Source organism: Arvicola amphibius, chromosome 6 (genome assembly GCF_903992535.2).
Source record: "Arvicola amphibius chromosome 6, mArvAmp1.2, whole genome shotgun sequence".
NCBI classification, from domain to species: Eukaryota; Metazoa; Chordata; class Mammalia; order Rodentia; family Cricetidae; genus Arvicola; species Arvicola amphibius.
Window position 1 is genome coordinate 106,744,369 of NC_052052.2, and position 20,089 is coordinate 106,764,457.

At 42.1% G+C, this 20,089-nt stretch overlaps 1 protein-coding gene across 4 annotated transcripts in view; it reads left to right on the forward strand.

Moving 5' to 3' along the window:
* Positions 1 to 20,089, forward strand: part of Sfmbt2 (Scm like with four mbt domains 2) — a 179,664-nt gene that overhangs the window by 91,549 nt on the left and 68,026 nt on the right. For all 4 annotated transcript variants that reach the window (XM_038333304.2, XM_038333306.2, XM_038333307.2 and 1 more), the window contains 2 exons: positions 10,691 to 10,792; positions 15,555 to 15,702. In XM_038333304.2, the coding sequence (XP_038189232.1) occupies positions 10,691 to 10,792; positions 15,555 to 15,702 (250 nt within the window). The remainder of the gene's footprint in view (positions 1 to 10,690; positions 10,793 to 15,554; positions 15,703 to 20,089) is intronic.

Here is a 20,089-nt window from a genome sequence, read left to right on the forward strand (position 1 = left end):
TGATTCTTGGACCTGTGAACGTCCATGGTGTGATAATATGAATTTATGTGTTCCCTCTTATGTAGATGCCATTTCCTCATTAAATAGATAAGAGAAACACAACGTGCTGGAGGAATGTGCTGGCGGAGTTGGTGTCCAGTGATGGATTCTATTTCTAGTCTGCTTATTTTCTGTGCTGCATTTTCTTTCTCGCTCTGAGCTGACTCTTGCCTGCCACAGGCAGCTAGGTCTTACTAGCTGAGGCATGAACAGCTGAGGCATGGCCGAACAGTAAAGACTCATGCTTCCAAATTCTTTTTTCATGCTGAGGAGAGGGTTATTTTTATATAATATGTACATAGGAAACTTGATCTGTGATTGCCTTCATATTCTTTCTCTGCCCAGTTCCTCCTCATATCTGCGGCTATCACAGAGGTCAGGATAGCTGGTTTTGATTTCATCAGGGTTCTTGGTGATCAAAAGTACAGCTGGAGCTTGGGACATGGTTCAGTTGGCAGAATGCTTATCTAACGTGCACAGAGCCCTGGGTTTGATCCCCGTCACCACATACACTACGTGACATGCCGTACCTGCCATCTCAGCTATTTAGAATGGAACAAGGAGGATCCAGACCAGGATTGGCCAGCATAGCAGGCTCAAAGCCAGCCTAAGACACAGGAAACCCTGTCAGAAAACACAGTGTGTCTGGTCTGAGTACAGTCGTGCATTGTTTGACAATGGAGGTGTCTTCTGAGAAAGTCATCCTCCATTGCTCTTCACATCACGTGAAAAGCACAGAACGTTCTGTGAAAATCAAAGGACTTGACACAGCCTTTTTCCTGCACCCCACCAGAATGCGTGGTCAACAGGAGATGCGTGAGGCTGCTGCTGAGTGTGGTACACTTTTCACAGTGTACTGGTTTTTTTTTTTTTTAATAAATAGAAGGCTGTGCTCTAAAGTAGCAATAAAGTACAGTACAGTGAAACATATAAACCCACAACACAGTCTTTCATTCCATCATCAGGTGTTTTATGCTGCATAGAGCGATATGCTCAGTATTTCATTATGGCCAGCACTATAGTAGGGTTGTTTACATGGGGTTACTGCCTACAGTGTCTCTAGGTCATAGACCATTTTCAGGTCCATGATTAGGATCATTTGGGGGCACTGTTATACTCATGATTCGTCAAAAGACAGCATGAGATTATACTTCAATAGTGTCCTTGTGTGGTTCATTTTCTGTCTTATTTGATACGGAGAACTGTTAAGCAGATCCAAAAGGCACACCTAGATAACTGAGGGAGTTAAGTCTCCTTTTCCCCTTTGCAGTCTGTAAATAAAGAGTCATAATAGTGGCTGATCTAGTTTGGTGTGCTGGCATGAGGTGCCTCTAATCTGTTCTTCATGTTTGCCTTCTGAATTTGTTACGTTTTGTAAACAGAGCAAAGGGGCAGCAGGGAGAAGACTAGTTGAGCTCATTTTTTTTTTTTTTATATACAAAGATTCCACGCACATACTTTCCTAAGAGTTTGTTCTCGTTGCTGGGGAGAGGGATCCCTTGATAAAATCGCAGTGCCTTCTGAGAAAGCTAGGAGACGTGGGGCAAGCTTGTGAACCTCAGTCTTGGGGAGGACACTCTGGGCCTCTGGGGCTCACTGGCCAGGCAGCAAAGCTCTAGGTTGAAACAGACAAGCAAACAAATGAATAAAAATATAAAAGGAAGAAAAGAAAAATGCAAGGAACTAACTACCTGCTTACCCATGTGTGCAAAACATGCATGTGTGTGCTTACCCACACTAGCACATATATCCAACGAAGAATCTGTTCATGACACACCAGGGATTCTACACCCTATAATTTCTTTAAACTTTGTTTATGTGTTTGAGACAGGGTCTCACCATTGACCGCAGGCTGGCCTCAAACTCATTCAAACTCATGCTCCCCTGCTCTGGTCTACCGAGTGGATTGCAGATGAGCCACTTATTGTTTCCTCCCCCTCTTCCTCCTCCTCCTCCTCTTCCTCGTCTTCCTCCTCTTCCTCCTTCGCCTTCTCCTTTTCCTTCTTTTATTTATTTATATGTATACAGTGTTCTGCCTCCATATATGCCTGCATGCCAGAAGAGGGCGCCAGATCTCATTGTAGATGGTTGTGAGCCACCATGTGGTTGCTGGGAATTCAACCCAGGACCTCTGGAAGAGCAGCCAGTGCTCTGCTGAGCCATCCCTCCAGTTCTAGTGTTGTCTTCTTTCTTTCGTTTTTCAAGCTTTGAAGTAGGTTCCTGTCAGTGTGATTGTGAATGTAACCCCGAAGAGTAAATCTCTTCTGTCTTTTAGTATTTGAGATTTAGGTTGGGGACCAGGGAGACAAAGTAAGGAATGCCTTCTCTTTTTCCTGTCTTGTGTAACCAAAGGGTTAAGAAAGGATGGGCCCACTGTGTTTCTGTACATCAGAGTGCAGTTTCTACCTTTCCTCTTGTTCAGCAGTAAATACAGCAACGGTGAACTGTGTATAAAAGCTGTGCTTTGCCTCAGATGCAACTCTTAGATGCTCGTGGAACCTCGGTCCTCTGTGTGGAAGCAGAACTTTGGCCAAGTCATTGAGTTATACATATTTATAACATACAGGTTGCATCTCCTTCTCATGACGTCAGGCTCCAGTGGTTCTTTTAAAGAGAAGGCGTGTTGGCTGGAGGGCGTCTGCCATCAGGTTGGCTGTCCTTTAGTGATCTGCTCAGTGTCAGCCATTGAGCCCATGAGGATTTTAGGGTGATGTTTGTACCTGGCTTTCATCTCTGGGAGTTTTTCACTCCATTTAGGGTGGAAGGCTTGGTTAAGCACGGTCTTTTTATCTGTGAAAATATTAAGCTGATTTTGTGCCCATCTTTGGCTCCTCACAGAAATGGGAGTCAGAGGGGTGGGATAGCTCAGTGAGTAAAGTGCATGTCATACAGACATGAGGCTCTGAGTTCGGGTCCCCAGAACCTACATAGAGCTGAGTGTGGCAGATTGCTTCCTTAATAGTGTGTGTGTGTGTGCGCGTGCGTGTGCGTGTGCGTGTGTGTGTGTGATGCATTGGAGACAGGTGTGTTTGTGTGTGTGTGATGCATTGGAGACAGGTAGATCTCTGGAGTCTCTGGAGCTCACTGGTTAGCCAGCCTCACCAATCTGTGAGTTCCATGTTTAGTGAAAGATTATTAAAAAAAAACCTGGTAGACAACAGTTAGCAAAGAAACCAGATATGATCTCTGGTCTCCACAGATGTTGCACCTATATGCAGAACACTTTAATTTATATATCACACAAATATACATACCCCTCCTCCAACACACACCCAAATGAGATCCAGGACTTGCTTGTGACAGTTCTTTGTGTTCTCTGAGTTCTTGAGCCCAAACATGAATTACAGAACAAGAAAGAACCACAAGGGCCATGCCATTTTCATGAGTGTAGAATAAAAATCATAGATGAAATAAAAAGGGCAACTCTGGTCAAACAAGCGGTGTAATATAAAAGTCACAAAACACACATGTAGCGTTAACTTCAACAGGTAGGGGCTACATGCCGCTCTCTGCAGTCTGTCCTATAGTAACTCGCTTTTGAATTTTAAACATTGAAAACGGAGGCATAGTGTCAACTCTCTGTTGTCTGCTTGGGAGCTGCCACTGCAGAGTGGCTTTAGTTCTTGTTGGTGCAGAAGAAAGCAGGATGACGTTAGCACGGACTTAACGTGATGGTCATGTGGTGTGTTGGAAGTGCCGGGACGAAATCTCCATTGGATGCTTTTCAAAGGGTGTATCACATTTTAATTTTTTAAGATCTAAACACCTGTCACCATTGACAAGAATAGATTAGAATTCTTTCATCTATGGAGTATTTTATCGTGGATTTCAGTCACATTTCAAGGAGGCATCTTGCTTCCCATAAAAAATGCCCAGGGTGCCTGCGTATACTCTAACACGCACAGGGTCTGGTCCTGACCAGGGCGTTGCAGATAGCAGTGACCATGGTGGGGAAAGCAGTAAGACGATGCTTGAACTTTTGACCCTTAATACCTTCAGAGGTTTGCATGTGAACTACGTGGCAGGGTCATGCAGCCTTGACCTTGATCTCCAGTGTACACCCTTTGCACACTGAGGTCTTTGTGTGTCAATGGAAGTCCCTCAGACAGCCACCTTGTTTTGAGTCTCCTAGATGCCACAGGGCCAAAGGTAAGAGTAATTTGATTTCATCTCCAGATGCTAATGAAAAATGTAGCATAAACAAGACAGATAAGCTTTGGGTAAATATGTATGTATTTGTATTAAATTATTCTTAAAAGAATAATGCGTGGAGTTGTCTCAGTCAGTAAAGTATTTGACATGGGTATCAGGCTTGAGTTGATCCCCCCAGAACTCATTTTAGAGAAAAGACAGTGCTAGTCGGGCAGCGACGGAAGTGTTCTTGCATAGTGAATCAGGTTGGGTGAGACCCTGTTTAGAAGGGTCAGGGTGTAGAGCTGGTCATTGGTGGTGTTCACCTTATCCCAGCCCTCTGGAGGGATGCAGGTGGATCTCTGTGCGTTCAAGCCCAGACTGATTCATGTAGTGAGTTCCAGATTAGCCTGAGCCACACAGTGAGAACCTGTATGAGATGTAGTGTGATTAACGGGGACACCTCAAAGCATGTATGTGTGCACACAGGTATATACACACCTAGAGGCTTGCTCCCCGTGTAGCTGTGACTTCTCAGGAAAAGGTGGAACTTCCAGTCAGCTGGGTGGGGCGTTGTTCCTGGCTAACTCCTCCCTCGTGAAAGGTGGTGTCTCTACAGAGGAACAGCTCAGGATTTGTCTCTTGTGTTCATGGCAACAGTGGAGTTGCACGTAGGGTGTCCAGCTGAACAAGTGCTTCTGGCTAATTGTGTCCTTCAGGGTGGGTAGGACGGATGTGAAGCTGATAGGTCAGCCTTCCCCAGTCTTGTTCTGTTTCAGTCCACACTGCCCAGAGCCTGACCTTGAGAACTTAAAAAGATCTCTTGGCTTGTTGGAAGTGAGCTAATGAAGTAAGAGAAGAAAAAAACCAGAAATCAATGTTTACTTATGCATAGAAACTGGACACTAGGTATGTTTTGTTTGTTTGGTTTGTGTGTGTGTGTGTGTGTGTGTGTGTGTGTGTATGCTTGTGCACATAGACATGAGTATATACACAAGCGTGTTTAACTATATTTGCCTGTGCATACAGTGCAAAAGCCAGAGGATGCACTGAATGTTTGTCCTTATCTCTCTCCTTCCTTTTTTAAAAAATAAATTTATTTATTTATTTATTTATTATGTATACAATATTCTGTCTGTGTGTATGCCTGCAGGCCAGAAGAGGGCACCAGACCTCATTACAGATGGTTATGAGCCACCATGTGGTTGCTGGGAATTGAACTCACGATCTTTGGAAGAGCAGCCAGTGCTCTTAACCTCTGAGCCATCTTTCCAGCCCCTGCTCTCTCCTTCCTTTTTGAGAGAGGCCCACTCTCTGAGCCTTGAACTCACTTTCCAGGGAGTTCCTGGGAGCCATCTGTTGCAGACCTTCCGGCACTGGGATTACACATATGTCTTCAGACGCCTAGATTTTTACAAGGGTGTCAGGGGATTCAAACTCAGGTCTGCATTATTGCACTGGAAGCCCTTTATCCACTGAGCCGTCACCTCCTCCCTTGAGTTTTTCCTTCTGGTGCTGTAAGAAAGAGGAGATATCTTTTTTGCTACTTGTTGTGATTTTGTGCTCGGTGCTAATCGGTTGGAGATATTCCTGATGCCAGTGACTTTGCACTTTCTTTTAAAAACAGTTCAGTATCATTTTTGGGGCCTAACCATGAAATAGTCCTGACCTGATCACCTTTTCTGAGTTATGCGGTCCAGGTTGGCGTGCATAATACTTCATTTCTTCTTACGATTTTTTTAACTTGATTGAATGCAGCACTCGGAGATAAAAATTGCTTTTTACAGCTGTGAGCATAAAATGGAAAAGCTTATCGCTGTTAAGTGTATAGATTTTTTCATTACAATTTTTGTTATAAATATTTCACTGGCTAAATTCAAATCAGTATGATGGAGTTGAAACATAATAATACTATTGATTTAGTAAATGCTGGCATTCCAATGTCATTTCTTGACGAAATTAATATCATGTGAGTCATTTTCTAATGTGTACATGAGCATCAAGCCATTCTTCAAACTAAAAAAGGAACACTCTGAAACAAATGGCTTTTTTTAAAAAAAAGTGTGACATATGCTGATGTGAATAAAGTTACCAGAGTTCATTATAGAGCAATTTGAATGTAGTACTAATTAAAACCTTCCTTTAGTTTTACTGAACCCTATTCTTAGAAATTATGCAAGTTATTAAAGCCTTGAAGAGAAACCTATGTGATGTTTAATTTCCCAATAGATGAAAGACTGGCATGTTGGAACTAAAAAAAAGATATTGTGCAGTGCAGTATTTGTTTGTTTGTTACTTTTGTGTATCTATGTGCCTGTGGGAGTGTATGTGCACTCTGTGCGTGAGTGCCTTTCTCTGCACTCATCGTATTCCTTGGTGGGAGGGTCGCTCTCTCCTTTTGAATCTGGCAAGGCCTCACCGGTCCAAATTACTGATATTCTTTTTATAACACAGGACTTGCAGTCAAGTTATTTGTGTTGAATTTGGGCTCTGAGTACCTGCACAGGCCACTGAACCCCTCTGTGCCATAGCCTCCTCTCTATAGCATAGGTGGTACTTCACTGACACTCTGTGTGTGTGTGTGTGTGTGTGTGTGTGTGTATGTGTGTAAAACACCACAGAAGTGCTTACAAGCATTCCTAACCTCTTAGGGATTGTTGCTTCTGCCTACCAGATATTACCTGCACAACCAGGTGAGACTGAGTGCCGAGTCACTGGGTGCAGATGGTGAGATCTGCTTAGGTTTTGAAGGAAGCCAACTTAGTGGGTCCTGGGCAGAAAAAAGACCAGGTGTTACAGCATCCCCTTTACTATACCATGTCTGTCTTCATGCACATGTATGTGTTCTATGTGACATCTAGTGTTTGGCTCTGTGTTCCTCTAATAAAGGAATGATAGAGCATGAAACTGGATGAATGCCAGGAAGTCATCTGTCTTTTTTGGTTCTTTATTTAATTTGAGAGATAATCACTGAGGTCTTTCTGGAATGAACCACATACAATAAACAAGAGAGTCTGACAGCCGCCAGAAGATGCTGCATATATAACATGGTCTCTTCCATGGCTTTTAAACTTCTTTAATGGCTAGAATGTTCAGTGCAGGCTCCTCAAGAACATACCCTGTTTTTAACATAAAGTTTCTGGAATTGGAATTGGAAAATAATAGAGATGGCATATTTGGTTGAACTTGCATGTATTATATCTTGTGTCTTTGAAATTTTCATTAGGTTGACCTAAGTATTTTAAACTGGCAGGATATTTGCATGGTTATAGAAGAAGAGATTTGTTTGTTTTTCGCTTGCTTTAGAGGTGGTCGTAGGGCCTGAGACATGGTCAGTCTGTAAAGTGCTTTTACCATGCAAGCATTGAGGACTGGGATCCTCAGCACCTATGTAAAGAACCCGGTTTGGCAGAATATACCTCTAACTCTGGTGCTGGGGTAGGGTGGGGTAAATTTGGGGAAGCAGGACAACTGAATCCCTGAAGCTCATTGACGACTAGTCAGCCATGTGATTGAATTGATTAATCTCAGATTCAGCGGGAGACTCTGTCAAAAAATAATGTTGGGGAGTGATTGAGGGCAGAAGCCTGGGGCAGACCAGAAGTCTAGATTGCTTATGAGCCTCTTTTACAAAGAAACCTAGAGATGGAAGATTCCCAGAGAGCCCTGGAGATTTGACGCAGCTAAGAAGTAACCATTTGCTATGATTTGTGAGCAAGGTCGCACGCAGGTTTAGCCTAGCATCTTTACACAGTAAACAGAGGGGCATACCACAGCAGAGGAGTTAGCAGAGGGGTCCCGAGAAATCAGTGCCTTCTCCTGGGCCCTTCCTAGTTACCCAGGACTTGCCTGTGTTGTCAGCATAGCATAATAATAACTGCTTTAACTTGTTGACGACATGCAGGGAAGTTTGATAATTACTTCAAAATAAAAGGATAAAGAGTTTTGTTTCAAAGAGGAAAACACTTACCTGCATAATCCACGAGTGTGACTCAGATCTCACCCATAAGTACGGGGAGTGTTGGCGTCCTCAGGAGAGCCTTGATTTTAATCTTTTAATGCAGGTGTCAATTAGTAACTCTTGTGTTTAGCTCTTGTGCCTCAGCACCTGCAGTTTGCAGCCCTGCTTTAGTTAGTCCCTGTTAATTCACATTAAATCCCTGGACCATAGCTTTGAATTCCTTTTGTTTTTTTCTAAAGTGTTTATGAAAGTACATGTTTTGTTCGCAGCACTACCTGTATTGAAGACTTTCTCCTTGCTCTTTTCTTTAGGGTTATAATTTTATTAAGTGTTGATTGTAAGTTCTTAAGGATTTATAAAATTTGTCGTGTAGACAACAAAGTCACCGTCTGTATTTAAGAGTGCTTCCTTATGCATTACATTTTTATAAAGTGTTGATTGTTTAGTTCTGAAGGAATTTATATAGATTTTGAATGAGTGAGGTTCTTTGAATGTCACCCGACATGTGATTGCCTTTCCTCTCATTACCCCCTCACCAACCTCCCCTGCCCCCAACACACACAGGGCACCAGTCCCTTCACCCAGACTCTGAATGTGTTGCCTTTGGATGTAGAGCTTCTTAGATTGCTGCGAAGATGTGGAAGTGAAAGGACCCAAGGCTGGGGAGATGCTCAGCAGCTAAGAGTGTGTGCTGATCTTGGAAAGGACCAGAGTTTGGGTCCCAGAAACCATGTCAAGCAGCTCACTCCCATCTGTATAAGTTCAACTACAGAACTTCTGATGCCCCTTCTGCCCTCCAAAAGACATTTACACAAATGTGTGTGTACCTGTGTGTGTATACCCATGCGCTCTCTCTCTCTCTCTCTCTCTCTCTCTCTCTCTCTCTCTCTCTCTCTGTCTCTCTCTCTCTCTCACACACACACACACACACACACACAAAGCAAGTGTTCTTGTGATTTTTTGGATGTTTATATTCTGCCCTCTTCACAAACTGGTGAAGCCTTAAGAGTTTTATTTATTTATTTGTATTAATTCCCCTTGTTATTATGAGATGAGGCTCACTCTGTAGCAGAGGCAGGGGCTAGAGCCCAACATTTAGTTCAGACTTGCCTTCAATGTACCATCTACCTGCCTTAGCCCCCAAGAGATGAAATTATAGGTATAAGCCCTTCATCGCAGAGGCAGGGCATGTGGGGAACACATGTTTACACATGGGGAGGATAGAGGTCTACACTGGGCACCGTCCTCTGTAACATTCCATCTTATTTTTTAGACAGGGTCTCTCACTGGGCCTGCAGGTAGCCATTTTAGCTGAACTGGCTGACCAGCTAGCCCCTGGATCTGTTTGTGTCCACTCACTCATCTCTATGGTTGTAGACGTTTGTAGTACAGCTGGCTTTTCCATGGGTGCTGGAGATCTGGGCTCAAGACCTCATGCTTTTGAATAAAGCACTTTACCAGCTGAGCCATCCTCCCAGTCCCTCTGATGGAGAATTTTATAAGGAGTTCCTTTTTTCTAGTCTCCTGCTGGACAGAGTGAATGGGTTGGCTTTGGCGGGGGGGGGGGGGGGGGGGGGATCTGGAGCACAGGCACACCCATCACGACTGTCTAATTCCTAGAGTTGACTATAGAATGGCATTATGGAATTCATTCAGAATCCACTTGAGATTTCCAGATCCAAGGAAGCTGTAGATTGCAGGTATTTTTTTTTTTTGTACTTTGTATTCAATTGATGTATTTGGAAATAGCAAGCTTTATTTGAACATGTTATTACATCAGGGATAGACTGCAAATATAATGTTTATCTGTGACTACGTACACTACATGTGAGGTATGAGGTGACCCCCAGTTCAGCAAGATAAATTCTGATCTCCTCAATCCAGACAGCCTCATCTTTAGCTGTGACTGAAGAAGATATTGAAATTTGTTTTCTGGAAGAGTCAGGGAAGCCCCAGGGCTCACACACCAGGTTCCAGGGAGGGTCAATACTGGCAAACACCCATTAAAATGGAAGTGAATGCTCATCTTTATTGGGTAGAACTCAGGTTTAGACCATCAGTAGGACTGTTGCAGGGTCACACAAGCACTAGAGTCATGGGCTCAATGCTAACCAACTCAGCCCCCAGCCTGCTTGGAAGGTGAATAGATTCTCACTGGTGGATGTCCTGTCATGTAATTTTGTGACAAAAGGCCATGCCTTTTTCCAAAGATAATCCCATTGGGTTCCAGATGACTGATGGCCACCTCTATTATGTGGGTCTTCAGCAGAGAGCACCTGGCAAGATCAAAGCAATGCAGTGGCACATGAATTGTTTTGATTCGTGTAAATTTAACCATGGCCATGAAGGCATGCAGCCTCTCCCTTGGAAAAGTAATTTAGCCTGCAGAAAATAATTAAATTCAGCGTCTTGCAATAATTAGAAATTTGAAATGGGGAGGATTAATTATTTTCATCAGATTTCAGTCACTCAAGGAAATGCTTAAGAATGGAGTCCAGACAGTTGCCAAGTTAAATTCCCTTTACCATGTCCTTTAATATGCTCGCCTTTCTCCTGCAGGACCATGCAGACCTCCGAAGCCATTTCTTCACAGTTGGGATGAAACTGGAGACAGTGAATATGAGCGAGCCCTTTCATATCTGTCCTGCATCAGTGACCAAGGTGGGTTTTCTGCTTCGCCCCTTGCAGGCCCTCACAGTGAACCCCACAGGTCTTCAAGGGTGGGCAGATGCAGTGTGCCCCCGCATGGAGCAATCAGAGTAATTCCCAAAAAATAAACCAAAGGGACATAAACACACCTACTTCACAGTTCTGCATTAAGCTCTTTTGAAAGGGGGTAGAGGAGTCTAACCATATCCCTTCTTCTATCATGTACAGGTGACTGTTCTTCTCTTAATAGGTGCCCATGGTTGAGTTGCAATTTACAAACACTATAAGGTTAACATACTGGGCTCGGTGGCTAAGAGGGATTTCAGAGCAAGCGTGGAAACCTGAGTTAAACCCCCAGATTTTATGTTCAAAGTTGACTGTTGCATGCCTGCAATCCAAGCACCTAGAGGACAGAAACAGGAGGATTACTGGGGCTTGCTAGCCAGCCAGTCTAGTTAACCAAATCCAACTAACCACCATCACCACCAAAACCACCACCACCACATCATCATTACAAAGAACAACAACAACAACAAAACCCCCGAACACAGCTCAGATTCAGTGAGAAGTCCTGTTTCCAGGGAGAAAGGTGGAGCGTGATAGGTAAGGACACCTGTCACCTCCTCTGGTCTCATATGCACATGCATACAGGATGCACACACCCTCACACAAATGCACATATAAGCATTTGCCACACACACACACGCACCAGAAAGACTAATTGGCCCTGCTTTCATGACTGTTTTTATTTGGAAAATACCTGGAAGGAGTGAATGCAGAATCTTATTTCCTCATACCCAGCCTTCCTGCTCTCTTTATTATCATCTGTTTTCATTGGCTAAGGGAAACCACGTGCTTCTGAGATTGGCAGTCAAAATGAAATTCCTTTTCTGCGTAAAGTTGTTTGTATGCTGATCTGGTAGTCTCTTAAGATTATATGATTATTAAGATTTTCTCTTCTTCATAAGAGAAATCCCAGTGATTCTAACAATGGTCAAATTCAAATTGCGTGCTTCCCACCTTAAATATTAGCTTTTGCTAAGTGGTAGGAGGAGGTGCTGAGAAGCTTAGCAATTTTAGCCAATGTATCTTTCAGTTAATGACCTTTATATTCAGAGGAAGAATTTGAGTAAAGATTCAAGGTCATTGGCATTTTAATTTCTATTTCCAAAGGAAAGTGGATTTATTCTTGCAGACATTATTATATATACTCAGACATTATTATATTTGAACTCTTCCTTCCTTCCTTCCTTCCTTCCTTCCTTCCTTCCTTCCTTCCTTCCTTCCTTCCTTCCTTCCTTTTCATGATTTGGTAGAATATCAGAAAATCACTGGTGATACTATTTTAAACATGTAAACTGATCGCAGTCATGACACCGAGCTTTCTTCTTTTCCTAAATGTTTCTTATTTAGTGAGCACATTACTTTTGTAAACTAAAATTTATTAAGAGGAAAAGCTGAGTTACTTTGCTAGATAATATCAGGCTTGAAACTCAGGCATTCCTGCTGTTCTACCACTTATTAAAAACCTTTAGTTGGAAACAATGTTTGCAGTCTTTACTGTGCTTCTGGTAGTTGTGACCAGTTTCCCACAGACTGAAGAGTTGTCCCCCCGGTCTTAAAGCCTGTCCAGAATTTCCCATTGTGCCAGAGTTGGGGTGGTGTAGTCATGGCAACGGCCCACTTTTCTGGCTACGTGGACTTATCTCAAACATGACAGAACCGACTTCCATGATCCCAATAAGAAAGCTTACAGAGCTGGTGTGCTCAGCCCACAGTGGTCACATTTCTCAAGTTTTTATACCTTTACATTATGGCTATATTCAGTGGTAGACAGTGATACATTTCCTCCAGGTAGCCTAGAATATCATCAGTTTGGATCAACTTTGAGCAACAGAGGTTGGGGTTTCACAATTAATTCCCCTTAAATCATCACACAGGGAGAATGAAGTATTTGCAGTGCTTTTGAAACTACAAGTTCATGCTGCTTTCCTTAGTGCTTGTGTTGGAGAGGAACTTCTTACGTCGTTCTGCGCATACACCCCCCATTCTTCTTTTATTGCCCATTTCTTGTTTGCATGCGTGAGCTGGAATGTTTTGCCTATCAGAACCCCGTAGATAGGTTCAAGGTACATCTTCATGTGTGCTTATCAGAGTATTTTTCATGTAAAAAGTATTTATAAATATACATAATAACTAAATATATTTTGACTGCAGGGGTTACCAAGAATGGATATGATATGATAATATTTCATTGTATACCTGTTTGAAATTCTAAAAAAATACACTAAATATATTTCTCTCAACACTGAAATGCCTTAGAATATCTTGCTTGAGACTGTAATATACTATCTTATCGTTACGTTTTACAGCAGAAGTTTCACACGCACATCCCTTTGAGTTTTTTTTTTTTACCTGGCAGCCCTGTTGAAGCTAGGATAACTGATATTAAAGCAAAGAGAGACAGATGCAGAGTGGCAAGTGTTACGTGACCAGGCGTTAACAGTGGAGCAGGGCTGGTTCTAGTGTTTCAAATACTGGGGGACGAGGTGCTAACACTGGCGTATGTGAAATGCATTGCATTGATTAGAGGGCAGGGCATGGGGATTCAAAGTCAGGACTTCTGTTGCTATCACATGTGCTTGTGTTTCTTCTATTCCTGTTTCTGCCCATTCTGAGCTGTGCCGTCCTAGGCGCTTCACTTCCTGGACGTGTGAGTTCTGTATCAGAGGGAGCACAAAGAAGTGGTTTTCATCCCTGGGACCATGAGTCCTGATGTGACAGAAGTCCCTGGATTTTTCTCTGAAGTGTTCTCACATCAATGTGCAGTTTGATGGATTCTGAAACTCTTTAGACAGGGTCTGGCAGTGCTTAGAAACCTTGCCGCCTAATGTGTGTGAGAACTGTGTGTATGTGTGGTAGGACTGATCCCAGTAATCTACAGACAGTGACTGAGTGTTCAAAGGCATTGCTGGGAACAGTGAGGCATCGCCTGAGTCCCTGCTGTTACCAAGTCTACATTATACCAGAGGGAATCAAACAACGAAGAAAATTAATGAGCAAATAAATACAGTTTAGTGGAAGCTAAATACTAAGGAGACAGATCTCAAGAAGGGGTTACTGAAACCTGGGGTAGGTGGGGATATATTTTAATTTTTTAACTTTTGTTTTATGGGTATGGGTGTTTGCCTGCATGTCTATCTGTGCACCATGGGCATGGTTGGTGCTTGTAGAAGCCAGAAGAGGGCACTGGATCCCTTAGAAATGGAGTTACAGACCAGTGTGAGCCACTACGTGGTTGCTGGGAATTGAACAAGCAGTGCTTTTAACCACTGAGTGAGCCATTGCTCCAGTCCAGAGAATGTGGTCTTAAATATAATCAGGAGTTATTATCCTGGGCAAGCTGGCCGTGTACGTCTTTCTTTAATCTGTTTGAAAACAGGATCTCATGTGACCCAGGCTGCCCTTAAGCAGCCTGCATCTTCAGGTGTTGAGATGACAGGCTGTGCCACCACGTCCTTCTTGGTTCTTTGTGTCTTAAAGTAGACTTTCAAAGGCAACCTCAGTGAGTACAGTTGGAACTAGTTGCTGGAATCATAATGAAGAGGTGCAGATTTGACTTTCTACTCTTGCTTAATATTAAAATGATTGTCTAGAATATACTTTATAATGGAGGGAGCTAGGAAACACAGCTTAGCAAAAATGGAAAGATTGCATCTCTCTCTCTCCCTCTCTTTCTCTCTGTGTGTGTGTGTGTGAGTGCACACACACTTGTGTATGCATGTATGTACCTGTGTATGCATGAATATATGTATGTGTGTTCCTGTGCACATGTGTGAGCTTGTGAGGTGTAAGGCATCTGATTTCGCTGTCTGCTTAGAGCTTTGTTTCTTTTTCTTTTCTTTGTCATACTGAGATTCTATCTAGAACCTGACACATGCTAGGCAGGCGCTCTACCATTGAGCTATATCTTAGTCCTTTTTAGATTTACTTTTTGCTTGGAGACAGAGCCTCATTAACTTGTCCAGGCTGGCCTTGAACTCACTCTTGACAGTTGCCCCCTTCCTTTAATTGGCCTCCTTAGCTGGACTGACAGACTTACACCTCCAGACCTGACTTGATCATTTTTACCATTGACATTTTTTTCTCACATTCATTGTATATTCACGTACAAAACATTTTCCATGCTTTGTGAATCATCTGATGAATGAGAGAGGTCATCGTCCTCAAAGAACATTTGATATTTTGGTGGTGACAGGTGGCAGGTGGTGATGGAAACACGGAGCAAAGACAGGTTCTGCATCTGTGATTTCCACTCTGGCTATAGTATGTTATAATTTGAAGGCTGTAAGTCATGAGTCTAGACATCTCCCAGAGCTGAACTCTGAGGAGTTGAAGGGTCTGATGTGAGGAATTTGGTTCACTGTCAAGGTTAAGGTGCCATTTAGCCCTTTAATACCCAGTTTGTGTTCCTATGGGCAGGGATTTGTCTGTTTCCTTTTCTTCCGTGTGAGGCCCTTGTTTGTTTTTTTTTTTTTAATTTCGGTCTCTATTTTTCACTTTCTTCTGTATATTTTAGTTACTTCTCTCTCCATGTTTATGACCGCATGGCTGATTTTCCTTTTAACCACTGGATTAATTTAGTAATTAATACACAAATGCTGGTTTGTGCTAAAATCAATTTGATAGGACATGCTTTGTGTCTTTGAAACAGTGTCAGGATTTAGATGTGTAATACTGAGAAAGTAACTTTGACTTCATTTTCTTTCTTTAGGTTTTTAACAATCATTTTTTCCAAGTGACTATTGATGACCTAAGACCTGAACCTAACAAACTCTCGATGCTGTGCCATGCAGATTCTTTGGGAATTTTGCCAGTACAGTGGTGCCTTAAAAACGGAGTCAACCTCACTCCTCCCAAAGGTTTGTATCCCGTGGAAATTTGTGGGGTTGGAAGATCCAGGCTAGTGTCTCATTGTCTCCAAAATGATGTCATCGTGTTTATGTGGAGAAGTTGCAGTGTGAATTAACAGTGCTGGAAGCAAAGAGGTCTTCATTAGTTTGATTGACATTGGTGTCACCCATAGCTCCACCCCTTGAGAAGTATGGGGTTGGGTTTTCAGCCCCAATGGCAGGGCACTTTCTCTGCCAGCTGCTCTATAGCTGCTTCTCACTACTGTGTAGTGAGAGATCCAAGCAACAGTGGCGCCCAGTGATTGGTGTCCAGACGTGAAAGTGTCTGAGAAGTCATTTTATCTGTACGACAAATTGCCAGTAGTGTATTTCTTTCAACTTAGTGTACTTTCTACTTTGCTCAGACACTCTCAGGATCCAGACATTTAATGTAATAACGCATGGTAATTCACCTGATGCTATAATATGATTTCATAATTCACTTCATGTGCAACGCATTGCAGCAATTCACACAGGGCCAGGTTGCATTAATATAATTTAAATTTGAGATCTAAGCAATGCTTAATGACACCCTTGTAGTTTGTTAGGTGGTTTTTGTTGGCTGCATGTCTAAGGTTTACTCAGAGGCGACAACAATAAATGAAAGTGAGTCTCTGTATAGTGGTGTACTCAGACAGCAGAGGCAGGAAAACCAGGAAGCCAAGCTCTTCCTCAGCTGCATATTGAGTTTAAAGCCAGCCTGGGCTACCCAAAACCCTGACTAAGAAAATAAGTGAACTAAATACTAAGCAGAATGAAAGACAAGACTATGAGAGGCTATGTAAAGGGACTAGCAGGAGAGAAAACTAGAGAAAGAATTAGAAAAATAAACTTAATGGAGCAGATTTCAACAGACTACCTTAAATAAAAAAAAAGAGGTTCTACGTTAACCTTTTCGGATCTGTGTGGATTATGGGATTACTTCTGACGTCATGCTTGCTAGCTGACAGTCACAAGCTATGCTGTGCACGTCATTGACTTGCGCTGTGCCTGGTTTATCTATCGTATCGTTGTCCTTGTTGGGCTCTGATTCTCATTTCCCTTCCACACTCCTCTCTATGGAGAAAGTACTTTGTGTATCTCCATTTCGGCTCTTGACTCCTCAGATTTCGGTTGCGTAGTTACGGGGGCTGATGACATAGCTGTGAACTTGCCTGACACCGTTTGAAATCTCCGATTCACTGTGTCCTCAAAAATCCTTTTGTGAGGGCGGTTCAACACTGACAGTCAATAAAATGTGCCCTGGCCGGAGAAACAAGGATTTGAGCGACAGACAGGAGCTGTGGTCTCCACAACTGCCCCTGATGGTACTAGAAAAGGCTTCAGTCTGTGTGTGTTCTGTGCATTTCTGTTTGGCTTCTTTTTGTCGTGACCTGAACCAGATGGAAAAGCTTAAGCTTCAAAACTGTCATGGGGACTTCATGGTTGTCTCCTCAAGTAGCACCCAGAACCAAACCGACAGTCAAACTCTTACAATCTAACTACAAGCTTCTACTCTCGGTGTTTTCTTGGGAATTATTATAATTTTTTCCCACTATAGAATTCCCGTGTCTGACTGCTTACCCAGTGTGAATCCCCTAGATACATCTTCATCTCCTTCTAACTTCTACACGGAAGCATGTAGAATGGATTCCAATCATCAGAAGAAAGCTTATATAATGGAAATGCTGCTTGGTGAGATTTCACAAATCTCTACTTAGTAATCACATCTGCTTTAGAACTAATAAGGGACAAACATTTACATGCTGATTTTGACTACTTGATCAGTTCCTTGCGATAGTATATCAAAGTGGGTATCCGTGTTAAAGATTTTTTGAATACATATCCTTTGAAATGTAGGAAAGGAGATTGTTGACATATCTTGAATATTTACAAGGAAAATAAGCGTAGGTAGCTATCTGCTCATATTTATGACAGGAAGAAAATTATTGTGCATTAATATAGTTGAACTCATACCTACAATAATGATTAGTATGCACACATATAAAATGAAGTATTTTCTATATTTAGGTTATTGGTGTGTGTGTGTGTGTGTGTGTGTGTGTGTGTTTATGTACATGTGAGGCCAGAAGAGAGTATCAGATTGTGTGAAGCTGGAGTTACATTTGGTTGCACCCTGCCCAGTGTGGGCACTAGAAGCCAAATTCTGGTTTCCTCGGTGGTATCAAGCTCTCTTAACTTGCTAAGCCCTACCTGTCCAGCTCCAAGATTTTTATACCCAATGATCATGCACCATTATGTTTTTTTTTCTTCTCAACCAAATGCTTATAACTCTTGGGTAAAATTATCGTAAACGTTCTTTTTAATCAATCCTTACAAAGATGAAACATGCCTTTCTGCAGAATTTTAAAACAGAAAAACAGTGTTTCCTCATGGATTTGGTAGTTTTTTTTTTAATAGGATATTGAGTACTTGTTAAAAAGAAAACCCCACCGGCAAGCCTTTTAAGCCCAAAGTGACAAGCATCCTTAGGCAAAGAGCCAGTGGTGTTCTGTAGCTGTCTGCTGGCTATGCGGTAGCTTTATTGAAATAGAAACATTATGTTTTATCTTATAAGAGAAAAAGAAACATAGGAAAATGGGCAAGGACTATGAATGGATGTAGTCTAAGGAAAGTACGGTGATTCTTCTGTGTGTGTGCATGCATGTGTGCCAATGTGCACATACACAGGCACATCTGGAGGCCAGAAGCCTCCCTTTGCTGTTGATCCTCAGGGCAACTGTATTCCTAGCTTTTTTTTAAATGTGTATTTTATTTATTTATTTCTTGACATTTTTTATTGAAATTTTTTCATACAATATATTTCAATCATATTTTTCTCCTCCCTCATCCTCCACAATTCCCCTCGCATCCAGCTCTATGGCCTTTTTGTTTTGTTTTGTTTTTAAACAACATACAAGGAAGCAAGGATACAAGCAACAACCAAAACCCAAGAAACACACACACACACACACACACACACACACACTGGCAAATGATTCACAAAAACACAAAATCAAACAAAGAGAAGAACAGCAGCACTTGGCTTTGATGACTATAGAGAAACATGTAGTCTTAGTCTTGGCTGTGTGATCATAGCTGAGTGCAGTGGTATAAAATACAGACCAAAAATTGTAAATACTCTGCAGATTTATTTAGAGTACACAGGAGGATATATTAACCATTGTATTTAAACCCTATATCATATTATATGAGGGACTTTAGCACTCAAGTGGAAGATTTGCATATTTGAAATGGATCTTAAAAATTATCTCATTTAAACCTCAGTCATTTTCCCCCTGGAGAACTCCAAGCTCCGTTGTGTTAAACGTTTTCTGAAATCCCAAGAGAGTGTCTAAATTCCAGCCTTATAATCTTAGATGAATGTTTTTCTGCATAACGACTATGCCACCCTTTGCTGCTATTCTCCCATGACTGACATCTCTACACACTCCATCCTTCAGGGCAGTTTGGTGGCCTTGGGCAGGGCTGGCAGATTTAGTGGGCCATGGCTTTTGCGTCGGTAATTGGTCTATGGTTCAGAGCAGTTGGTGAATTACAGTTTGAAGGTGTAATTTCCGAAATGTTGATGGTTATACCACAGTTGTGGCTTTGTTTACCGGGTCTGGTTTCATCTCATGAGGGTAGATTCTATTTATTTTGGTAATTAAAACGAATGTGACTTTAGAGGCGTTGATCCTGGTGGGGTTCGTACTGTGGTTTAGTGGTTTCCTTTTGAGGTAGTTCATTACGTGTCTTGTCTTACTCTGAGCGCTGTTTGGAAACCTGTTGCAGGATTTCTCAAACACCATTCCCTATTTTATTAATATACGAAAGGAGAAGTTTTTTTTAAAGTCTGTTTTAAGCTTGAACATTGGGGCTTATAAGCTTATAAGCTAGAATGTGTAAGATGTAATATGCATATCCCCAAGAGATTTCAAAGGCTTTTCCGTGTGCTTATATTCCTGTGAAAACTGAATACTTCTTGCAATTGGATGTTGCCTGGTCTCTGAAAGATTTTAGTTAGACGGTGACATAGGAGACAGGCATGCCAAGAACACAGGTCTCTTTTTATCTTGTTTTGACTCTGTTCTCTTTTAAAAGAGAAAGGGAAGTATATCTGCCCCAGACTCTAGAGACCAGACTTCTAAGCTATGATGGACGGGAACTTCTCAGTGGCTTCCTGCTTCACTGTCACACAAAGGCTAGAGCCTGAGAGATTTGATCCTGTTTGTTTAACCCAGTAAGGACTGCCAGTATTATAAACCCTGCCAAATGTGATTAACCAGACACACAGATAAGCAAACTGAAATAAAGGATACATAGGATATGAACCTTTTGGGCATATAATATCACAGGTTAGTTGGAGAATTTGAAG